The 20,855-nt window shown below is 43.8% G+C and overlaps 1 protein-coding gene and 1 long non-coding RNA gene across 3 annotated transcripts in view; one reads left to right on the top strand and one right to left on the bottom strand.

The window, feature by feature from the left end:
• The window catches only part of SP4 (Sp4 transcription factor), a 27,835-nt gene extending 25,509 nt beyond the window's left edge, over window positions 1–2,326 (bottom strand). Inside the window, exons 1-2 of one of the 2 annotated variants that reach the window (XM_027684664.1) lie at window positions 2,193–2,326; window positions 419–519 (exon numbers count right to left, since the gene is read on the bottom strand). In XM_027684664.1, coding sequence (XP_027540465.1) covers window positions 419–499 — 81 coding nt within the window. In that variant the 5' untranslated portion in view covers window positions 500–519; window positions 2,193–2,326. Of the gene's footprint in view, window positions 1–418; window positions 520–1,192; window positions 1,425–2,192 lie in introns of those variants that run through there. The other variant, XM_027684663.1, reaches the window with a different exon arrangement.
• Window positions 855–19,716, top strand: LOC113968262. Its single transcript, XR_003534459.1, has 3 exons — window positions 855–1,059; window positions 13,520–13,682; window positions 17,220–19,716. It is a non-coding gene; the product is annotated as an uncharacterized LOC113968262 (long non-coding RNA).
• The last annotated feature ends 1,139 nt before the right edge of the window (window positions 19,717–20,855 follow it).

Genomic DNA, 20,855 nt, shown 5'->3' with positions numbered 1-20,855 from the left:
AAAAAAAAAAAAAAAAAAAAAAAAAAAAAAAAAAAAAAAAAAAAGTGCTTCTGCATGGAGACCAACAATACAGATCTGAACAAGGAACTACAAATTGCTGTAAGTAATACTTAAACATAAAGTCCTTAAAAATCAATGAATATGTGACAGCCAGGACCTCAACTGCATCCTCAATTCAGTCTTTTTTCCTCTCTAAAATAGAGAAAAAATGAAAAAATGTTTCTATTACATGTAAAGCAGCTGATCGCTGCAAAATGCAATCAAATAAACATGTCCAGACAGTGAAAACATTGCACCCAACAAACTATTTCATCCAACCCAGAGAAAGATGCCCTGAGCAGGAAATGCTTTTAGCTGAACATTTCATTTTAAATGCTAATAGTCTGGGCACTTTCCTATTCGGATGTGTGTTCTTTACCTGTGAGCCTCCAGTTTTCCCTTTTTTATTATTATTGTTGTTATTCTCTGCCTCGGGAGATTTCTCTCCCTCTGTGGGCATAGTTTCCTCCTTCTTTTGATCTGCAAAAATATCAAGTGTAACAGGTTAATTATTCACCTTCATTTATACAATAACAAAAGCTACGATAATATCCTTTTTGGTTCCCAGCTCGTCGCCTTTGCTTCTTCATAAAAACAACAGTAGAAATCATTATTACAAAAGAACAAGTCCTAAGAAACGTGGTTTGAAACCCAACCCATAGGGGCTGGAGAGTTAACACCCAAAAAGGGGAGGTTTGGTTTCCTCTCCCAGAGACAGCAGGAAAAAACCACCCACAACCCTCCTCCTCCTCCTGCCCCCTAAAGCATCGGCGGCCACTCAGTGGCCGTCGATGCTTTAGGGGGCAGGAGGAGGGTTGTGCATGGGAGGGAAAGAGGGAGGAAAAGAGGAATGAAGGAGGGAGGGATGTGCACAGGAGGGAGGGTTCGCGAAGAAAGGGGGAATGGAGGAGGGAGGCACGGAGGAGGCAAGCCGGAGGGGTAGGCAGGAGAGGAAGAGAAGAAAGGGGGCATAAGAGGAAGCAGCACGGATGGGTGGAGGGGCAGCGAGAGAAGAGCGGGGTAAGAAGGGGGAAAAGCAGGGAAGAAAAGGGGGAACCCAGGAGGGCGGGATAGAGGGGCGATGAAGGGTGGAGGGAGGAGCGGAGGGAGGGAGGGGTGTGCACAGGAGGGAGAGAGGGAGGGGGTTACATACCGCTCATCCCGCATTAATGCCCCGCTGAGGCGCCGCTCTAGGGGGGAGGAGAAGGAGGAGGAGGAGGCGGAGGGTGGGGTGGGGGTAGCGGGGAGAAGGCCGGTCGCAGCCGGGAGCTGGGAGGAGCGGGACGGCCTATTTTTCCACGAATGGCCGCCGCTGGGCTGTGGCGTAGCTCCCTTTCTCTCCGCCCGCCGCCGCCGCCGGCCTCAGCCCGCCGCCTTGAGTGACAGTCGCGGGCCGGGGGGGGGCGGGCGGGGGCGGGGCCCGCCGGGGCCCCAACGACGCCCACTGAGCAGGAAACCGAGCCCAGCCGCCGGCCCCTCGGCCGCCCCGCTCCTCCTCAGCCCGGCTCCCCACGCCGCAGGCACGAGGGGCGGGGCGGGGGCGGGACGCGGCCCAGAGCCCTCGGCGGCGGCCTCCTCCTCCTCCTCCCGGTGCTGTGCCGTCCGCGCCGCGCGGGAGGGGCGTGGCCGTCGGGCCGCGCGCGCTCCGCGGGGGCGGCTGCGGCTCCCGCCCTCGCGCCGCTATCTTGACAGCGCCGGGCGGAGGGAGGGGCGGGAAGGGGGCGGGGCCTGGGCCGCGGCGGGGCGGGGCCACACCGGGCCCTCGGCCTCGGGTCCCGCCGCGGATCGAGCCGCTGATTGACGGCGCGCGCGCCCCGGCCGCCAGCGAATCCGGCGAGGGGGCGGGCGGGGCTGCGCGCGGCCGCTGGCCAACCCGAGGGCGCCCGCCCGCCTCGCGCGCTCGTAACTGACAGCGCGCGGGAAGCCCCCGAACTGCCGCTTTCCCTGAGGCGCGGCCACCCTTCCCCCCGCCACTCCCTCTGGCCGCCCAGGGAGCGGGGAGGAGACGCCCCTACGGCTTCCATATGGAAGCCGGGGCCTATTCCCTCCCCCGCCGAGCTACTCCTTTGTAACAGACTCCCGCGCCAGGCCTCTGCCTGCGCGCTGGCCCAGAGGAGGGAGGGGAAACGGTGGCCCGGGGATCGCTTCCACACCTGCTGTGTGGGGGCGGGAGCTGCCTCTTCCCTCCCCATTGGCGCTGTTGCGGAGGCCGGCGCGCGGCACGCCGGGATACGTAGTTCTGGCGGGGGGGGTGTCTGCTGTGGCCGCGGCGGCGCATGCGCAGCGGGGGCGCGCGGACGCCGTGGCCGGCAGGTGCCGCCGCCGAGAGCCGGGCCGGGGAGCGTGGCCGGGCACGGCCGGGCCGGGCTGGGCTGGGCTCGGGGAGAGGGGTCGGGCCGGGCCGGGCCGGGTCAGGTCAGGTCAGGTCAGGTCAGCCGGGGTCAACCCGCAGCCCTCAGCCTCGCCTCGCTGCAGATCTACAGAGCGAGAGTCAGTCCCCAGCAGCCTGTGGTGGTCCAGGCTGTCCATGGTTGGATTAAAACGAGATGAATTGCGATTGTGTTGTTCGACTCCGATGCTCGTGCCGATGTTCCCTGCGGATCAGGCCCCGCTGTGCGTGACTGGTTCGGAGCGGCGGCTGTGCAAAACGAAGCTGATCACGGTTGTGGTGTGGTGCAAGAAATGGTGGATCAGTAATACCCAGCTCCCCATGACAAAGCCTGTTAGCCCTACTCAGATTTGGAAGAAAATTGATTGAAGTGGTGGATGTGTTCAGCTCTGTCGGTTTAAATTTTCTGTTCTATGTACCCAAATTCTTTCTCAAGTGAATACAGAGCACCTACTAACCGCAAGATCACCAGTCTGCAAGATTATTAGAGGGATGGAACACCTCTCCTACAAGGGAAGGCTGAGAGATTTGGGTTTGTTCAGCCAGGAAAAGAGACGGCTTAAGGGTTAACCTATTTGCGACCTTCCAGTGCCTGATGGGAGCCTACAAGAAAGACAGAGAGGGACTTTTTACAAGAGCATTTAGTGATAGGAAAAGGGGGAACAGCGTCAATCTGAAAGAGGGTAGGTTTAGATTAGATATTAGGGAAAAAGTCTTTACTGTGAGGATGGTGAGGCACTGGAACATACTGCCCAGAGAAGTGGTAGATGCCTCATCCCTGGAAGTGTTTAAGGCCAGGCTGTATGGAATTCTGAGCAGCCTGGTCTAGTGGAAGGTGTGCCCCATGGCAAAGGGGTTGGAACTAGATGATCTTTAAGGTCCCTTCCGACCCAGGCCATTCTATGATTCTGTGATAAGTCAGTGACTAAAGTGACATTTCTTTACCAGCTGTTCAACAATTTCATTCTTCAAAGGGATGAGGCCACCCTCAGTCTCCACTCCAGGCCTCCAGCACACCTACTGGAAGGGAGGAAATGTAGAAGTACCATTGTAAAGTAAGAAAATAATCAGAAATAAGCATGACACAGGCTGTTTCCAGATGCCACACGGCCAGAACACACAGGTCACAAGTAGAAAAGGATCCTACCAATGCTGAATAAATTGTGTTCAGATAAGCAAGTGGTGATATCTAACAGTTACCAGCTCAAACAAATCTCACTGCCTGTTAGTGCCAGGGAGCAGCAACAGCAGGGCTGCCCCAGTAAGAGAGTCGATTGCCAAGGTAGGGCAGTGCCCTCATGGTCAGGGTGCAGCCCCCCACACCCAAGCAGGGCTGAGGTTGTGGCAGGACCTGCAGATGGTTCAGTGGTTCAGATGAGCAGGAGATGGAGGCATGTCCCCCACAGGGTCAGGTCTGGGCCCAGGGCTGAGCCCCACCAGAGCTCCGGCCACTGGGCAGTGGGTGGGGGTCCTGGGTGAGGGTGTTCAGGGCATCACAGCCTGCCTGTACCCTCAGGGCTCTTGAGACAGAGTATAGAGCACTTCCTGAATGAGAAGTTGTGTGAAGAATGGGCAAAGGTACTATTAAGGTCACTCTTTTTTATCAAGAGACAGATGTTTTAAGTCCTATGGCAGCTTTTAAACTTTCACTGGATTTCCATCTGAGGCTGTAGGTACAGTGCTTTTGAAAATTTGACTCTAGGGTGCAAAGGGTAAAAACTTTCTCAGGTCAGAGAGTGATTGAAGCAACAGATAAAAGATGGTGGTGGTGTAGGTGGTTTCAGTGGGGGCATCACGATTTTAATTTTTTATTTTTACCATCCACAGTTACTCGTATACCACCTACTCTTTCCTAAATGTCACTCTTGCTCAAATTTTTTCTGCCAGCTAAAGCTTTCTGAGTCTGCTTCTTTCAGCATTGTTCCCACATGAACCAGTACTTTCCCTCTGCACCCTGATACTGGTGGGCTTTTGATAGAAGTGAGCAGTAGTCACCTGTTGAGTTATATAAAAATAGGATCAGATCTGAGAATGTATGTGTGTTGGCACAGGAGTCCTGACTGCTATGGGAATGTATGAAAGAAAAATATCAGAAAAGGAAAAAATAAAACAAAAAGCTTTCGTCACTGCTTTCTTTCAGGCTCAGAACTTTAAAAGTGTGTTGTCACCCAGAAAGAGAGCACAGCATGGAAATGTGTGGGTGAGCAGAGACCCACTGAAATAGGAGTTCCCTGGCAAGATGTAACTCTGGCGTAGTATCACATGAGGGTGGCTGGTTTGCACAACAGCCCAAACTAAGAAAATCCACTTAGTGCTGAGTCTCTACTGCTTGGCATCTCTCACAGTGTGCATATATTTTGTTTAAATGAAACAGCTTAGCTCATTGTTTTTGATATTTTAATTATCCTTTCTCTGTATCCATATGTGTATTTTCTATCTCTCTTGTTAATCAGTTCAACATTTTGTTTCTGTTTTCCTAGTCTTCTAGTCTTCTAATTTTCTTTATTTTCTCCAGCTCTTTCCTGTGTGCATGTAATTGCTTTTCTTGTTGTTCTTTCTACTTTCTAATACCCACTCTTTTTTCCACCTCAAAAATATTCTCTCATCCGAGTTCCCTATCTGTATTTTGCATTCTTTCCATTCCCCCCCCCCCCTCGTTTTAGGCTCCCAAACTATCATGTATCTTCTTCTGTGTCCCTTCTGGCTTGCTCTCTAAGCTCTCCTTAGCATTCATTGATTTTTCACCTAACACACTGACTGATATTTTCAGACCTATTTAAGCATGGCTCTTTAAAGCACAGTGAGGCTTGTAAGGCTGAACGAGCAACACCTAAATATCTTTACAAAGGTAGCATGGAGGGGGAGGGAGAGACAGCTGTCTGCATGCTCTAGTTTCATTGGCTACCCTCTCTACTCTCAGGCAACACTACACAGGTTGTCGTCTTTGGACAGAGAGAGACAAGAGGCTGGCAGCTGCAAACAGCAGAGACAGTGATGAGACAGTGGCTTCACAAAACTATAAGTCCAGTTGTAGGGTACCTTGTATTGGATTAAACATGTTGCAGCCCTTAGACACAAGATGCTGAACTTGTATAAGACCACACTGTTTGACTGAAGCTGAGGTAGTGGTGAGAATATTTAAGTAGTACTCCTTTATTTAAAGGAGTAATTTTTATCTGGCAGGACTGTGTAAGATAAAGTACCAGATAGCCATATTTCTGAATGAAATACCAGACCAAAGGCTCTTTTGCCAATTCTTTCATGCTCTTTTTGTGCTCCTCAGGCAGCTTTGTCATGGAATCCAAATGTTTCCAAGAAATATATGCAAGTTTGGAATGCATATTTTTCCTCTTTTATTTCTGGTGGTTTTGTTGTAAACTGTCTCAACTCCATCAACAGCAGCTTTGAAGAACTTGGTGATGGCATAGAGTTAATGACCAGACAGAGCCTGGGCCAGAGCCACAGTGGAAATTGTGTACTTGGCAAGCGTGCTCCTTCGGCATTGTTCCACATGATCCCAAGTGGACCAAGTCAGAGGTATTTGACCGACTTGGATTCTGTGGAAAACATCTATCGACAACACCATGGGTGCTCAAGGCATGATTTCTTCTGTAATATCTTCTCTTTGCAAATGCATCAGCCAGGGGGACCTCAGACAGCAGAGGACTGGATTAAGAATCCTGCCTTCAGGAAGACTAGTGGTTAAAATGAATGCTTCAGTTCTGCCTGTCTTGGCCCTAACTTGTCCAAGCCTGAAACACAAAACGTCCCTTCCCTTCTACTTCATCTATACCTATTGCACCTGCTTTTCACTCACCTAATATTCTCTTGGGATTTTCTCATGTCATAACTGTGTGGCAGTTACTGTGAAAAAGCAGGTATGTGTCAGGCACTGAACCAAGCACTTATTAATTCTGAACAGAATTTACACAATAATGTAACTAGACAAGGGCTCATGCACTCCCCACCCTGCTAACATATCAGCTCTTATTATTGAATGACATCGTAAAAGTGAGCTTTTAGCTTAGGATAGGAAAGTGAAATCCACCTGACATTACTCAAGACATCCGACTTTATTCTTTGTCACAGTAACTGGTCACAGCTGCAATCCTGGACTTAAGCATATCCAAGAACACAATGTGGTCATCGACTTCAGGACATTTATTGATGGGCTTCCCCTGTTTAGTCAAAAATGTGCTTTTTCAGCCCCCAGAATAATATCATCCAGCATAAAAGTGATATGCATACCTTAAGGGAGTGATCATTCTCTTCTTTACACTTTTCTATGCCTGATCCATGACAAGTTTGAAAACTAAAATCAAGTCTTGCCCAAAGTGTGCTTGAACTCAAGGAGCTACTTGACTCTACTTGTCATTGTTATGAAGTATCTTTGGCTTCTCTTCTCCCGTCCCTAACTTCTGACAGATCCAAGTCTCTGCAGACATCTTTCCTTCTCCTTTCTCCCAAGCCAGAGAGCCCCTGTTGCCAAGGATGTGACATAACCTGCTATCATCAGTGCTAGATTAAGTAGGGAGGGGAAAACATTGGGATGTAATTCCTCATGATTACGACATAGCTATTCTTAAATATGTAAAACAAATGTAGGAAAGGTATGAGTAGAATCAAGTCTGACAGAAGATCAATAACTTTTCTTTGAGCTGGACAAGCACACACATCCAGCCGCCACTTGACAGTAACTTAAGCAGTAATTGAAAAGGTCTTAGTGGAGATTGCCTATGGATGAGCTCGTGAGCTTGGATGTTGGGCTGCAGGCACAGTCTCCAGTGGTCAGTGGATCAGTTTGTTGATCTCAGTGTGCTGGGAACTTGAGGGATCATAGTCTGCTTCTGTCAGAATGGCCAAGATAGCTTTGAGACACCCAGATTCATGCACCTTGCTATATCACCTAAAACTGGCTTTGGTTTCCATGGTTAGTTGCAATAGCTTGCAACACAATTACTCCTTCCATTTGATCAGGGGTATGGAGATCTGAATATATGGATGTCGTGATTTAACCCCAATCAGCAACTAAGCACCACACAGCCACTTGCTCACTGCCCCCAGCCCCGGTGGGTTGGGGAGGAGAATCAGAAAAAGATAAAAAAACCATGTGTTGAGAAAAGAACAGCTTAATAATTAAAATATATCAAGAATATCCATAATAATCAATCATGGCTAGGCTTCGCGAACGAAGATTTGGGAAGGGCTCTACCCACGTTTCTTGCAAGCGCATTGGTGGCTAAAAAGGCCAATACGAGAAAGGCATGTCCGGTTGCAAAAGGCACAGCAGAAAGACTCCTTAGATGGTATATTCTGCAAGGCTCGATTCTTTCTGCGTTGTCTTTTCTCCTCGAGAGTGATCCTGCGTGCTTTCTCAAAAGCATCAGCAGCGTTATAGATGGTGTGTCTCCAGGCCTCCCGATTGGAGGCCAGAGTAGACCAGTTATGGTGATCAATATGCCCGAGGCTGAGTTGTTGTTTCAGGGAGTCCTTGTATCTTTTCTTCGGGGCTCCTCTGTTGCGGCAGCCAGTGGCAAGTTCACCATAGAGCAGGATCTTGGGGAGGCGGTGGTCCTTCATCCTGGAGACTTGTCCTGCCCAACGCAGCTGTGTTCTCAGCAACATGGCCTCAATACTTGTGATTGCTGCCTGTTCGAGAACAGATGTATTGGTCACATAATCTGACCAGTGAATGTTTAGGATTGTGCGGAGGCAGCGTTGATGGAAGCGTTCTAGGGGACGCAGGCGGTGGCGGTAGATGACCCATGATTCAGAACCATATAAGAGAGTAGACAGCACTATGGTTCTGTAAACACTGATCTTGGTACTTACTATTAATAATAATAATATTATTATTAATAGTAATTTTAATGAAAAGGCTGGCAACAAAGAGAGAGAGAGAGAGAAATAAAACCCAAGGAGTACAAATAATGCACTATACAATTGCTCATCACATGCTGACCAATATTCAGTCCAGCCCTGAGCAGCAATCATTCCCTGTTGTCAACTACCCCCAGTTTATATACTGGGCATGATATTCTGTGGTATGGAATATCTCTTTGGCTAGTTTGGGTCAGCTGTTCTGGCTATGCTCCCTCCTGGCTTCTTGTGCACCTGCTTGCTAGCAAAGCTAGGGAAACTGGGAAGTCCTTGATTTAGAGTAAGCACTGCTCAGCAGGAGCTAAAACATCCATGTGTTATTAACATTATTCTCATAATAAATGCAAAACCCACAGCACTGTACTAGCTACTAGGAAAAAAATTAACTCCATCCCAGCTGAAACCAGAACAGCAGAGAATGTTTTTTCACCTTCAGTGCCCCTGATGCAACTGAGGAAGTACCCCAAAAAAGTCTACTACCACTTCCAATGAAAATAGTTGTTTTTATTTCCTAAATAACATGTCTTGCTGTTGATTTTCCAGTCCCAACATGCTGCCAGAGCACTGAGATAGGGGAATTCTGCATGACTAGTTATTCTCCTCTACTTGTTCAACAACATGCTTATACTAGTCATTTCACCAAATAAGGGCTGAACTTATCATCATTAATATTGTACTTCCCATTCTAGAAATGTCTTTTTGCTGCTGAGCTGCCCCACCTGCATTTGCAGAACTCTTCTCACAAAGACAGACATGATGCTCAAAAGGATCCTGTCTTTGTCGTCTTTGTCATCAGTGACAATATGTGACTACGCAGAAAGTTGTGTCTGATGTGACCAGCTTTGCAGTCTTGTTTTGTGTGGCCCATTGTGTGCAGGAAACAACGCTTCTGGCTCAGGAAGTCTGTGTGCATCTGCACTGCCACTGAAAGCACTGCTGCCCTGCCCAGATACATGCTTCTTGTTCAGTTCATCTTCCAAAAATGGAGAGGCTCTGATGGCAGGTGTGCTGATAGATCCAGGGCATTTTATATGAGGTTTTTTAAGTTGTTCAAATTAAATAGATCCAATTCAGACTCATAGACTCAGAGAATATGCTGAACTAGAAGGGACCCATCAGGTTCAACGAGTCCAGCTCCTGGCCTCATGATCTGTCTCACCTATTCCCTGTGAAACCAGTTTACAAAGTATCAGAAGATGGGAAAGTGAGATGAAGTTCAACTAGGATAGTACTTAACCTGCCTGCAATACACATAGTCATAAACAGGATATCCTATGCTCTACATAACTTGCAATTTGTGATCCAAATTTTGTACATGGTAGCAGTGACCCAGTTCTGCACAAGTCTTGTATTAATAAATGTAAAAAAAGTTGCATGAGGGATGTGTCAACAACAATGCCAGTTCTTGTTTGAGAAAATCAATTAATATACCTGGAAATTCAATTCTACAAGCACAGCAGATATAAGGGGGAATGGGAGGTAGATGTTTTTCCTCCCTGAACTCTAATGGAAAACTGACGAAACAAGCACATTCCATAATCTCAAATGTATTTTCTAATCTTCGTTCCTCAATACAATACAGTTTTACTTTAATGAAGTTTCTGAGGAGAACTGAGAACATGAGCCATAGACTTAATTTTTATCTAGCTCCAAGTCTCAGTGCATTTTGTTATAGAAAACTTACCCTTGCAAAAGAAGTGCACAAAGAAGGGTCCAAATAGAAGCAAACTTGTAGTAATAGATCATTTCAAGGATTAGTGACTCCAATACCAGGATCTAGCTAAGAGTTGCAAATTCTTGTTACCACAAATGACAGCTTTAAGAAGTAGGGGCTTTGCTGGTGCACAAGAGATTTAGTTCTAAGTAACAAATGAGATCTGATTTAAGAAGTAATTACAGATTACTCTCTCTGTCAGAGTAGCTGCAAGATAGTGAAGATTAGTGTAGTGATCTTAACTGCAGAATGGGTGTCGAAAGCCATAAAACCACAAAAGGAAAGGCAAAATATTTAAGAAAAGAAAATCCTTAAAATGAACCTGGTAAATATTTAAGCACACCACAGTAGAATGGTTAAAATAATAAACATATTTCATTAGATAGTTTATTTGAGTAATAAATAAACCTACCATGAGTTAAAAGCAGCCCCAGTGATGCCAGGAGGAAGCATCAAGAACAGTGGCATCTGAATTCTGTAGCTGATGAATATGTCAGAGGGGCTCTGTGAGGAAATGAAAAATTCAAATGGTCAGAAATAAATCCAAAAGAAGATAAATATTTGGAATCAAAGACCTGCATGCTTTGCAGATCCATTAAGCCGTCTTGACAGAATGGATCAAAGTCAGCAACAGATCTAACCTCTTGCAGATGTTACTGCTTAAAAGGAGCAGACCACCAGGGCATGAATTTCTGAAAGGCAAGTCACTGTCAGAAACTGGCATGAAAATATTTAGTGTTTAAAAAAGCTAATTTAAGTTACAAGTTTCTGTTTCTTTGAGACTGTAACAAAAGTAGATAAAATGAAAATCCAGGAGGAACTTGCAGCGTTTGCTTCTTCCTCCAAGGAATGGAGAACCCCTGATGGTTATTTTTCTAACCTCTTCTTAGAAAGCTGAATGGTGGAGATTATACTCCAGCTTTTGGTGACCTATTTCTGTCTGTAGCTATCGTTAGAGTTAGAAGGTTTTCCTGTTTTAGCCTAAACCTTTCCATCTGCAATTAAAGGCAGCAAGGTTTTGTCTTGCCCTCAGCATCATGAAGCACAATCAGTGGGATCCCTGCTGTGAGAATTTTCTGCTTATTGGAAGGTTGTTGCAATATCTCCTCCACACTTGCCATCAGCCTTTATTTTTTATAGCAAATATTTCCTCTCCCTTTTTCAATCATTCTCCATATTTTAAGCTCTTTTTTTTTTTATAAAGTACTTTTCTTTTTGTACTATTGTATTAAACTACACCAAACTAAGACTTCTGAAAGGTCGGTTAAGAAAAACAATTACTAACCCTGCCTTGCATATGACACATCTATTAAAATGTCCCAGGATGAGTTTTGCTATTTTATCATCATCATCATCATCTTGTTGACTCATATTCAATATGTGGTTTACTGTAACACCCAGGTCTCTTTCTACAGTTCTGTTAGTATTCTCAATTTTGTATTTGTGCATTTGATTTTTTCCTTGCCTTAGTGCAGTACTTGGTCCTTGTATTTATTGAGTTTCATCGTATTGATTACAGACCACTTCTCCTATTTATCAAATTCTTGCCCTTCAACTCCCTTGCAGACCCTTTTCTTTTGCATCTTTTTGAGTGTGCTCTCCATTCCATTAACCAAGTCATAAGTGAAAATGTTGCATTGGTTTTGGCCAGAACTTGGCAGAATTCTATATTATCTATCCTTTTAGTTTGAAAACAAAATACAGATAAGCCTAGGAGTATTTTCTACAAGCTGTTGTACACCTGCTGTGTAGCAAGTTAGGCCAGAACAAAATATTTCTGTACATCGTCTATGAGAATGTCATGTAAGATAGTGGCCAAAGATTCCCTAAAGTCAATACACATCACTTCTATTGCTGGGTTTTGCTACAGGCCAGATAGGCTGTTAAAGAAAGAAAATACAGCAGTTAAAAAAACTTTTGTTTGCAACAAATATTTCCTGTCTATTTCTTTTTCACTGACCCTCCAGGTGCTTTTAAAGTGATAATTTAATTTATTGGAATATTGTTCTTGATATTGAAATTATATTGACTGCTGATTTCTCCGTTCTTTCTTGAAGATGATATTTTACTCTCCTCTATTCGCGAAGCCTAGCCATGATGATTCAGGCTACCCATCATTCAAGAATTCTTGAAAACAGTGATGACAAAGTGGTGTTATAAATGTTTTAATTCTAGAACGACTCCACAGAAAATTTCTGAGGCAAATATTTAGCTACCGAGTGAAGGTAAAAATTATGTCTCTGTGCTCAAAATTAATGTTTGACATGTGGTTTAAGAAGAGGCAAATTGGTAAACACTTTTAAAGACAAAATTTACAAGACAGAAAATAATACAGTAAAATAACTTAACAGAAGGAAAATCGTATGACCAGTTTATTAGTATTCCTTGTAACTTTAACAGACTTTTCCTTCTAAATATTGCCAAAGGTTATTAGAAGAAGCTAACTAGAGACTTATTCATTTTCTCTATCAAAACTACATTATAATAAATTACTGGTTGCTAAATTGCTTCCTTGAAATAAGTCAGTTAAAGGAGTTAAAAAGGTGAAAAAATGTTAGAATAGATGTAGTAAGATACAGAAATACTGAAATACACAGTATTTACACTCACATGGCCCTTTTTATCCCCTTACTCACTCTTGTTCCTCCCCAAATCACCTAAACCACTCCCTTTTCCTGCCTTTGGTTCCTCCCCTAAACATAAGGTAGTAAATCTTGTGCAATCTGAAACTGCTTTTCTCCTGCACCAAATGATGTATCCCATCTCTGGGCAGCATCCCCACTTGGTCTGAAAGAGGATCCAGGGAGCTGCTTGCTCACAGCACCTTCTCATGATGGGTTTTTCACCTGGACGCTGGTGGAATGGTCCAGGGAGGGGCCTGGATAAAGTGTTTGTTCCTTGATGGTCCTTGGTTCAGGTTGTGCTGTGACCAGCAGGACCAGAGCAGTGATCATCCCCTTGTACTTGGCACTGGTGAGGCCACACCTTGAATCCTTTGTTCAGTTTTGGGCCCTCAGTTTTGAGGTGCTGGAGCATGTCCTGTGAAGGTCAACAGAGCTGGTGAAGGGTCTGGAGCACAAGTCTTATAAGGAGTGGCAGAATGAGCTGGGGGTGTTTAGCCTGTAGAAAAGGAGGCTCAGGAGGGATCTTATTGCTGTCTACAACTACCTGAAAGGAGGGCGTAGCCAGGTGGGATTTGGCCTCTTTTCCCAGCTGACAAGGAATAGGACATGAGGAAATGGCCTCATGTTGTACCAGTGAAGGTTTATGTTGGATATTAAGAGAAATTTATTTGCTGAAAGTGTTGCCAAGCCTTTAAACAATCTGCCCAAGGAAGTGGTTGAGTCACAATCTCTGGAGATATTTAAAAGATGTGTAGCTGTGGTGCTTAAGGACATGGTTTAGTGGTGGACTTGTCGGTGCTGGATTAATGGTTGTACTCAACGATTTTATTGGTCTTTTTCAACCTACATGATTCTTTGATTGTCTGATTCTAGGTTCCTGCCTTCCACTTGGCATCCCTGTGCTCCTCTAGGCTTGTGGAGATGGCTCTTTGATGGGCTGACAGCCTCTGCGATGGACCTAAGGGTAGCTTGGCAGGGTATAATCTGGGTTCCTCCTCCTTCCACTGTCTCTCTGAGCATCTTTCTGGGTGTGCAGGTGAGCTTTATCACACAACCGAGCATAGAACAGCTCTTCTGCTACAGATGGCACTCCAAATAATAAGAGGGAAAAAAAAAGAACACCCCCCCACACCAAATAGCTGTAACCTTTCAAATGTAACTGATTTTTGTTAGTGAAATTTAAACCTCTCTAGAGGAAAGCACTCATTTTCTGTTGGCCTTGTAAGTACAGGTATCTCCATTTGATGTTATGTATTGGGCGAGTTCGATGATTACTGGAATCTGTTATTTCTTCTCTTTTAAGGAAAAAATGTCAAAAAAAATTGAAGAAAATGTGCCATTTTACATTGGTCATATTTTGCTTTAGTGATTTATTTTTTTATCTTGGTTTTGAGTTAAATTATAATGGAAATCCAAGAAGTGATTTTTTTTTTGTAAAGAGCTTCATGTAGATTGCCAAGAATCACCTCCAAAGTGGTAAAAGTCACATTTTAAATCATAACAAAAGTCTTCTCTTTTCATCAAGTTTTAGTTATTATGTGAGAGAAAAAAGGAAATTGCTTTTGGATACTCCTTGGAATTATGTGGTGCTCAAAGCAGCTATTGCTAAAAAATTGGAGAGTTCAAGCTTTTCTTCTTGGCAACAGATTGTGGCCATGAACAGCTCTCCATCTGCCTTAGAAGAGCACCTTAATTTATAGCTGCATGTTTAAATTTTTATTTTAGAGCACAAGCACAGTTGCCTGGCATCAAAGGCAGCCTTCCTAGGCTGCAAATTTATTGTACTTTGCTCTCTCAGTAGCTGCATGGTGCAATAAGCAGCTCACAGAAGTGGACAGAACCAGTCCGACACCATGCAGCCCATTCACGTTAGTCTTCAGATTAAGAACTACTAAAGAGTTTTAATGTTAATGTCTCCTGTAATAGTAAATAACAACTCTGAACTGGCTAGATGCATCAGTAGCCTTCTGCTACTCTCTAAGCTGAACAGGAAATCTAATTCATCTCATGTGGTTTCCTGCTGAAATACATCTTTGCAATGACAAATGTATGAGCACTGCTAAACTCAGTTGCTAGATAATGAAAGATGTCTTTTGGTTTTGTTTTTGTTTTTTATCTTTTTCCTTTATTTCTACAATGAAACATTAAACTTGCTTAAAAAGTGACTAAGCTCAACATAAAATATAATATGTAAACTGTTTCTCTCTCTACCTACCTGAAAAAATAATAATTAAAAGACAATTAAGAGAGGGAGAGGTAAGCTTTCTGGTTTGATGTGTATATTTTACATATTAAAAATGGAAGATATTCTCCCTGGAGTGACATCTGCCCTGAAGTTTCACAAGGGTACCTCACAGCTCTGGAGTATACATTGCTCTGGTGCTTAGCTGAGATGACTAAAGAGTGTGCATGGAGAGCCAAACTCTTTGGGTACTATTAAGTTTCCCTCTGTGGGAATGTATGCATTCAATCACTAGAGAGAGGTAGAGGCAGAAAACAGCTGGGCAGTGACTGCTGAAACCACACAGTGGTGCAGATGGAACATTTGGATCTGCGTAGCTAAACTATTTTGTCAGTTTGACAAGAAATTTTACTGTAAGTAGAATTCCCTGGTCCCCATCCCTATGTTGACACTACCTATTTTTCCTGGTTCAGAGAGTGAGAAGGGGAGTGACAGAAATAACTAAAGTCAAACCTGATGCCTTCTGTTACAGGTGATCAGGATATACTTTGTGCAAAGTTCCTGCAGAGTCTCTCTGTAAAGCTGAGATAGCCAGCTATGGCCACAGCAAAGCAGGAAGCATCTCTAGAAGCAGAAAACTGCCACACTGGAGCTTATGCCAGTTTGATCCCTTCTGCTGTCCTGTATCAGAGGATTCCTTATGTGGATTCCTTATTTTCAACTCTTATTTAAAAATTATTCTTGTTTTGCCAGAGTTTGTAATTTCCCATTGTTAGCAACAGAAAGACTTCAGAAATATTTAACATTTATGCTTTCTGTCAGTTCCTGGCTATTGCTTGTTCCTGGCAATCCTCCTCTCATAGAAAAGCCATGATCTTTCAAATCACAGAGGTCTGTGCTGATCTCACAGGTTATTACAACACTAGTCATTAGCAACCACAGTGCTACACTAACTAATTAAAGTCTTCTGGCTTTGGTATTTAGTTTTATGTGCTGATTCACAGCCATGTCCTTTCCTGTGCCGGGTTCATATTCAGCTCTGTGGCTTCATAACTGTGTTTAGCCAGTTCGAGGAGGTGCTCTTCCGAAAAGAATGATTCTCCTTCTCGCCCAGTTGTGTGTCACCATTGACTCCCTTGTCGTTGTGCCAGCGCTTGTGAGGCCATACAGCGACTCAAGAGAAACTCACTTAATCCAAATAGAAAAAACAGTCACAAAAAAGGCTTTTTCTCAGCTAGATCAGCAAGCTGTTTCAGCTGCCTGTGCTGACGAAGCAGCACAGCCCCAACACAAAGGGAAGGTGAGAAGTTGTGGCCAGGCAGAGACTAGAATTGCACCTTTCAGCAGCAGCGGAGATCACCTACAAGAGGCGTGGCACCATTCCTTTGCCATGGGGTTAGCAGAATACCTCTACACCAATTCTCCTTGCTATCATGAGGCCTTTTCTTCTCTACCTCCTTCCTAATAGGCTCAGCCATGCTGTGAGATTGTGTTTGTGTCATAGCTGGAAAGGGAGGAAAATATCTGAAAATAGTTGAAAATGTTGTGTTGGGACCCCTGGATTGCCTTTGCTGGCAGCATGACCCACATGAGCACCTTATAGCTGTTACTTCAGCTCAGGTTTCAAGCCCAGACTCCACACTTATCCACACTGATTTTCAACTTCAACTTGTGAATAGGGACAAGTTGAATGATGTGCTAGGAGGGGAAACTTAAATAGGAAGTGCAGACAGGAGAAAAATATGACCTTAGGACACGTGGGACAGAGTTAGCTTAAGTTTTACGTAATGAACAAATAAGCCTAGAATGAGGAATGTGTCTCAAGGACTCTGCATGAAACATAATATACAAACAGTGTCAGGACATGGTCGACTCAATAGGGATTTTAAAGCATATAATTGAAGTTTCATAGAATATGTGGATGAGCCTAAAAATAAGCAATGAGGATGAAACACTTAACATTCTCAAAACATTTTTAAAAGCTGATCCTCTGTCTACCATGTTGCTGATGCAGATATTAACAAAGAGAGGCTAATGCTGCTTTAACTGGTACAACACAGTAATGCTCGCTGGAGAGCTACTATGGCATGTGAGAATAGCTGGTCTAGTGTCCTCTTTGGCCTTGCTCCTAGCCATTTCTCTTATGCCAAAAGCTGAACTGAGAGATCAGGCACTGCCATTTCACTGGTTTTACAAGTCTCACAGTATTTTATAATTTGGAGAAGCTTTTTGGCTGGATATTTTGTATTGTTTAAGAATTTCAGGTCTAATGTATGTCAGCTTGTTGTTGTTGTTGTTGTTTGGGGTGGTTGTTGGTTTGGGGGTTTTTTGTGTGTTTTTTTTTTGTTTTGTTTTGTTTGTTTGTTTGTTTTTAATTATTTTTTATTGCAGTCTTCTTTTTACTTGTTTTCAAGAAAAAAAGTTCCTGACCAGCCCAGCACTTCCCAGCCACACACACAAGTTATCCATTATTTGCCAATTCTGCTATTTAGCGTCTGGGGAGAGGATGCTTGTGCCAATAGCTGTGTTGCAGTTTGGGAAGAACCTATCAAGCTTGCTGATCTTCTTCATCAAGTGTCTGATCTTCTAATTCCCCAGAAGAAGACCCAAAAATCTGAAGAATGTGCCTGCAATGTGACTTATCAGCAGATACCAAACACACTCCAGAAAAGTACCACTGAAAGTATCACTTTAGCATGAACAAACCTGCCCTGCCTACAGATTTTTTTAGCTCATATTTACTCTTAGTGAAGGAACACAGTAGAGTCAGCAGTGAGTGCAAGTGATCTCACTGGCCAAGAAAGCCTAACTCCTCATGCCCTTGCTCCCTCTCTTATCCATGTATTCCTGTCTCCCCCAGCACCCATCCTTCCTTGTTCCAGTTATAACAGGCTTTACCGTAGGTTGATGTGACCCACTACTGACTAAAAGTGGCTCCCAGAAAGACCTCATTAGCTCTGGAGCTAGCATGGTGCAAGCATCAGAGTGTGTATTTAGTGCTGGAGCAGAAAGGAAGGGCAGGGACCAACATGTTCATCAGCTGTGGTGGGGTGTTAATTCAGCTGCCTGGAGCTGCGAAACCATCCTTCAAAGATCAACAGTCTGTCTTGCAAACAAAGGCAGTGAAAATACTAATCAGTAAGGGTCTATAAACTGTGGTTAACACTGTTGCTGCAATTACTAATGTAGGCAAAAACTGGAAGGTAATGTTATTCAGGTCTTTCTTCACTGCAGATATACCACTGATAACAGAGTAATATGGAGTTGAAACATAATTGGAACACTAAGGAAAGCTTGAGCTATTTATAGTATTTAATAATTTAATAGTACAAAGTGCACTGATTGTAGTACTATTCATTTTTCTATGTAATTTAATTATTACTTCTCTTTCTTAATTAATAATACAAGAGTGTGTTTTTGTATAACACTTCTTTTCCCTAATTCTCATTTTGCACCAGAATTCAATCAAGATCTTCTTGTTGTTCATAAAAAATACGTACGTACCTGCATACAACATTCTGAAAAATTGTTTGAGATTCTACACATTGTAATTTGTGAGATCCCTGTGAGATTTATAAAGGGGATCTTATCACTTAATGTTTATTCCAGGATCTGTAAGAACCCTCTAATGTTTTACGCTCTTATTCTCACAACACTCAGGTAAAACAGGAAGTTTTATTTCTCTGACTACAGCTGGGATATCAAAGCACAGAGATGTTAAAGTCTGTATTCAAAAACCATATTTAAGAGCATGGATCCCACTAGTTAACTTGCCTAGAGTGCTAAGAAAAGCCTTTGTGGAACAAGCACTGAACTTACATCTGCCAAATCCAAGAGGATCTTCCTTACTACTGGACTTTGTTGTCTCACTAAGATTGCAATAAATACTTCTTTCATAGCTGGGGTTAGAGTACTTTGTTAAGTGTGAGGAAAGATTTTTATGAAGGGGAGTTTTGAATGTAGGTCACAGGAGGGCAGAAAGAATATAAAATAGCTGCTGATGCACATGATAGCTTTTATGGCCAAGGAAAATAAAAGCTGTAATGTTTTGGAAAAAGATATTATCCATGAAATCCAAAACAAACTTGAATTAAGTCAGGAGAGAATAGGCATTCCTCTGGAAAGATAAAGGAGTTACTCCATAGATTAGCTTATCATTGCTCTAGAACAAGTTGTTGCTGTTACTTAGAAAGCTAGTATGGTGACAGTCTGTGCACCTATTTGAAATGTATAACATGGAAAAAAATAAAATAATCCATTTAAGGTTAAGTATAAAATGTGAAGAAATAGGATGTTGTTATCTTTGTGTTATGGGCTTGCTTTTCTCTATTGTGTTAAAATATGTGTGTTTCAGATAATTTATGAATCTAATCATGACTCTAAGTTTTGTAGCGCTATTTTATATGAAATCAATTTGGTGGAGATATTTAGAAGGGACCTGCATGCATTTTTTGTGGCTAAGAAAGCAAAGTTTAAATGGAAGTGTGTAAAGTGAGGAACAAATATTTTCCAAAGGAATTTGCTCTAACATGAAAGAAATTCTTGGTGGAACCTCTGATTTCCTATGCTTGCTGTAGGAGACCAGCCTAAACGGGAAAAAAGGTGAATTCCTAATAGATGACATAGACAGAATATGCTTTATTCAGATATGCCTTGTTCTGGGAGTTTTAAGTATCATAGCTACTTAGGACTTTAGATCTGTGCATGATCTTCCCCAGCCCTATATGTGGTATGCAGAAACACGCATAGATATGTTGACATCGCTTCTTGAGGATGGTCCGAAGGTTGACTTCAGGGTCCTCTCTCAGAAATGCTGTCCATTGGTAGCCCACAGAATTTGTCAGAATTACAGAATCACAGAATATGCCAAGTTGGAAGGGACTCACAAGGATCATCGAGTCCAACCCTTAGCCCTGAATAGGACCATGCCCAAGAGTCACACCATGTGCCTGACAGTATCGTCCAAGTGCTTCTTGAACTCTGTCACACTTGGTGCTGTGACCACTTCCCTGGGGAGCCTGTCCCACTAACCAGTCACCCTCTCAGTGAAGAACCTCTTTCTAATATCCAACCTAAACCTCCCCTGACACAACTTCAGGCCATTCCCTCAGGTCCTGTCACTGGTCACCACAGAGAAGAGATCAGGAACTGCCCCTCCTGTTCCCCTCACGAGGAAGTTGTAACTGCAATGTGAGGTCTCCTCTCAGTCTCCTCCAGGCTGAACAGACCAAGTAACCTCAGCCGCTCCTCATACGGCTTCCCCTCAAGGCCCTTCACCATCTTCATTGCCCTCCTTTGGATGCACTCTAATAGATTAATATTTTTCTTATATTGCTGTGCCCAAAACTGCACACAATATTCAAGATGAGGCTGCCCCAGTGCAGAGCAGAGTGGGACAATCCCCTCCCTCAACTGGTTGGTGATACTGTGCTGAGTTTTGTGTCATCTACAAACTTGCTTAGTATCCCTTCCAGTCCTGTGTCCAAGTCACTTATGAAGATGTTGAAGAGAGCGAGGCCCAGGATGGAGCCCTGTGGGACCCCACTAGTGACAGGTCCCACTCTGATGTTACCCCATTCACTATTACCCTCTGTGCTCGACCCGTGAGCCAATTGCTCACCCACCACATGATGTGTTTATCCAGCTGTAGGCTGGATATTTTGTCCAGAAGGATCCTGTGAGAGACAGGATCAAAAGCTTTACTAAAATCCAAAAAGATTACATCAATTGGCTTCCCTTGATCAACTAGGTGGGTTACCTTGTCATAAAAGGAAATCAAATTTGATAAGCAGGACTTCCCTCTCATGAAGCTGTGCTGGCTGTGACCAATGACTGTGTCGTCTTTCAGGTGTTTTTCAATACTTCCCTGAATAATCTTCTCCATAACTTTACCAGGCACTGAAGTGAGACTCAGCGGCCTGTAGTTTCGAGGGTTCTCCTTCTTGCCCTTCTTAGAAATCAGGACAACATTCACCAGCTTCCAGACAGCTGGGACCTCTCTGGATTCCCAGGACCGTTCACCAGCTT

The sequence above is a fragment of the Neopelma chrysocephalum genome, unplaced genomic scaffold (genome assembly GCF_003984885.1).
Source record: "Neopelma chrysocephalum unplaced genomic scaffold, ASM398488v2 Primary Assembly neopelma1_67, whole genome shotgun sequence".
Taxonomy (NCBI): domain Eukaryota; kingdom Metazoa; phylum Chordata; class Aves; order Passeriformes; family Pipridae; genus Neopelma; species Neopelma chrysocephalum.
This window is presented reverse-complemented; position numbering and strand designations above follow the sequence as displayed.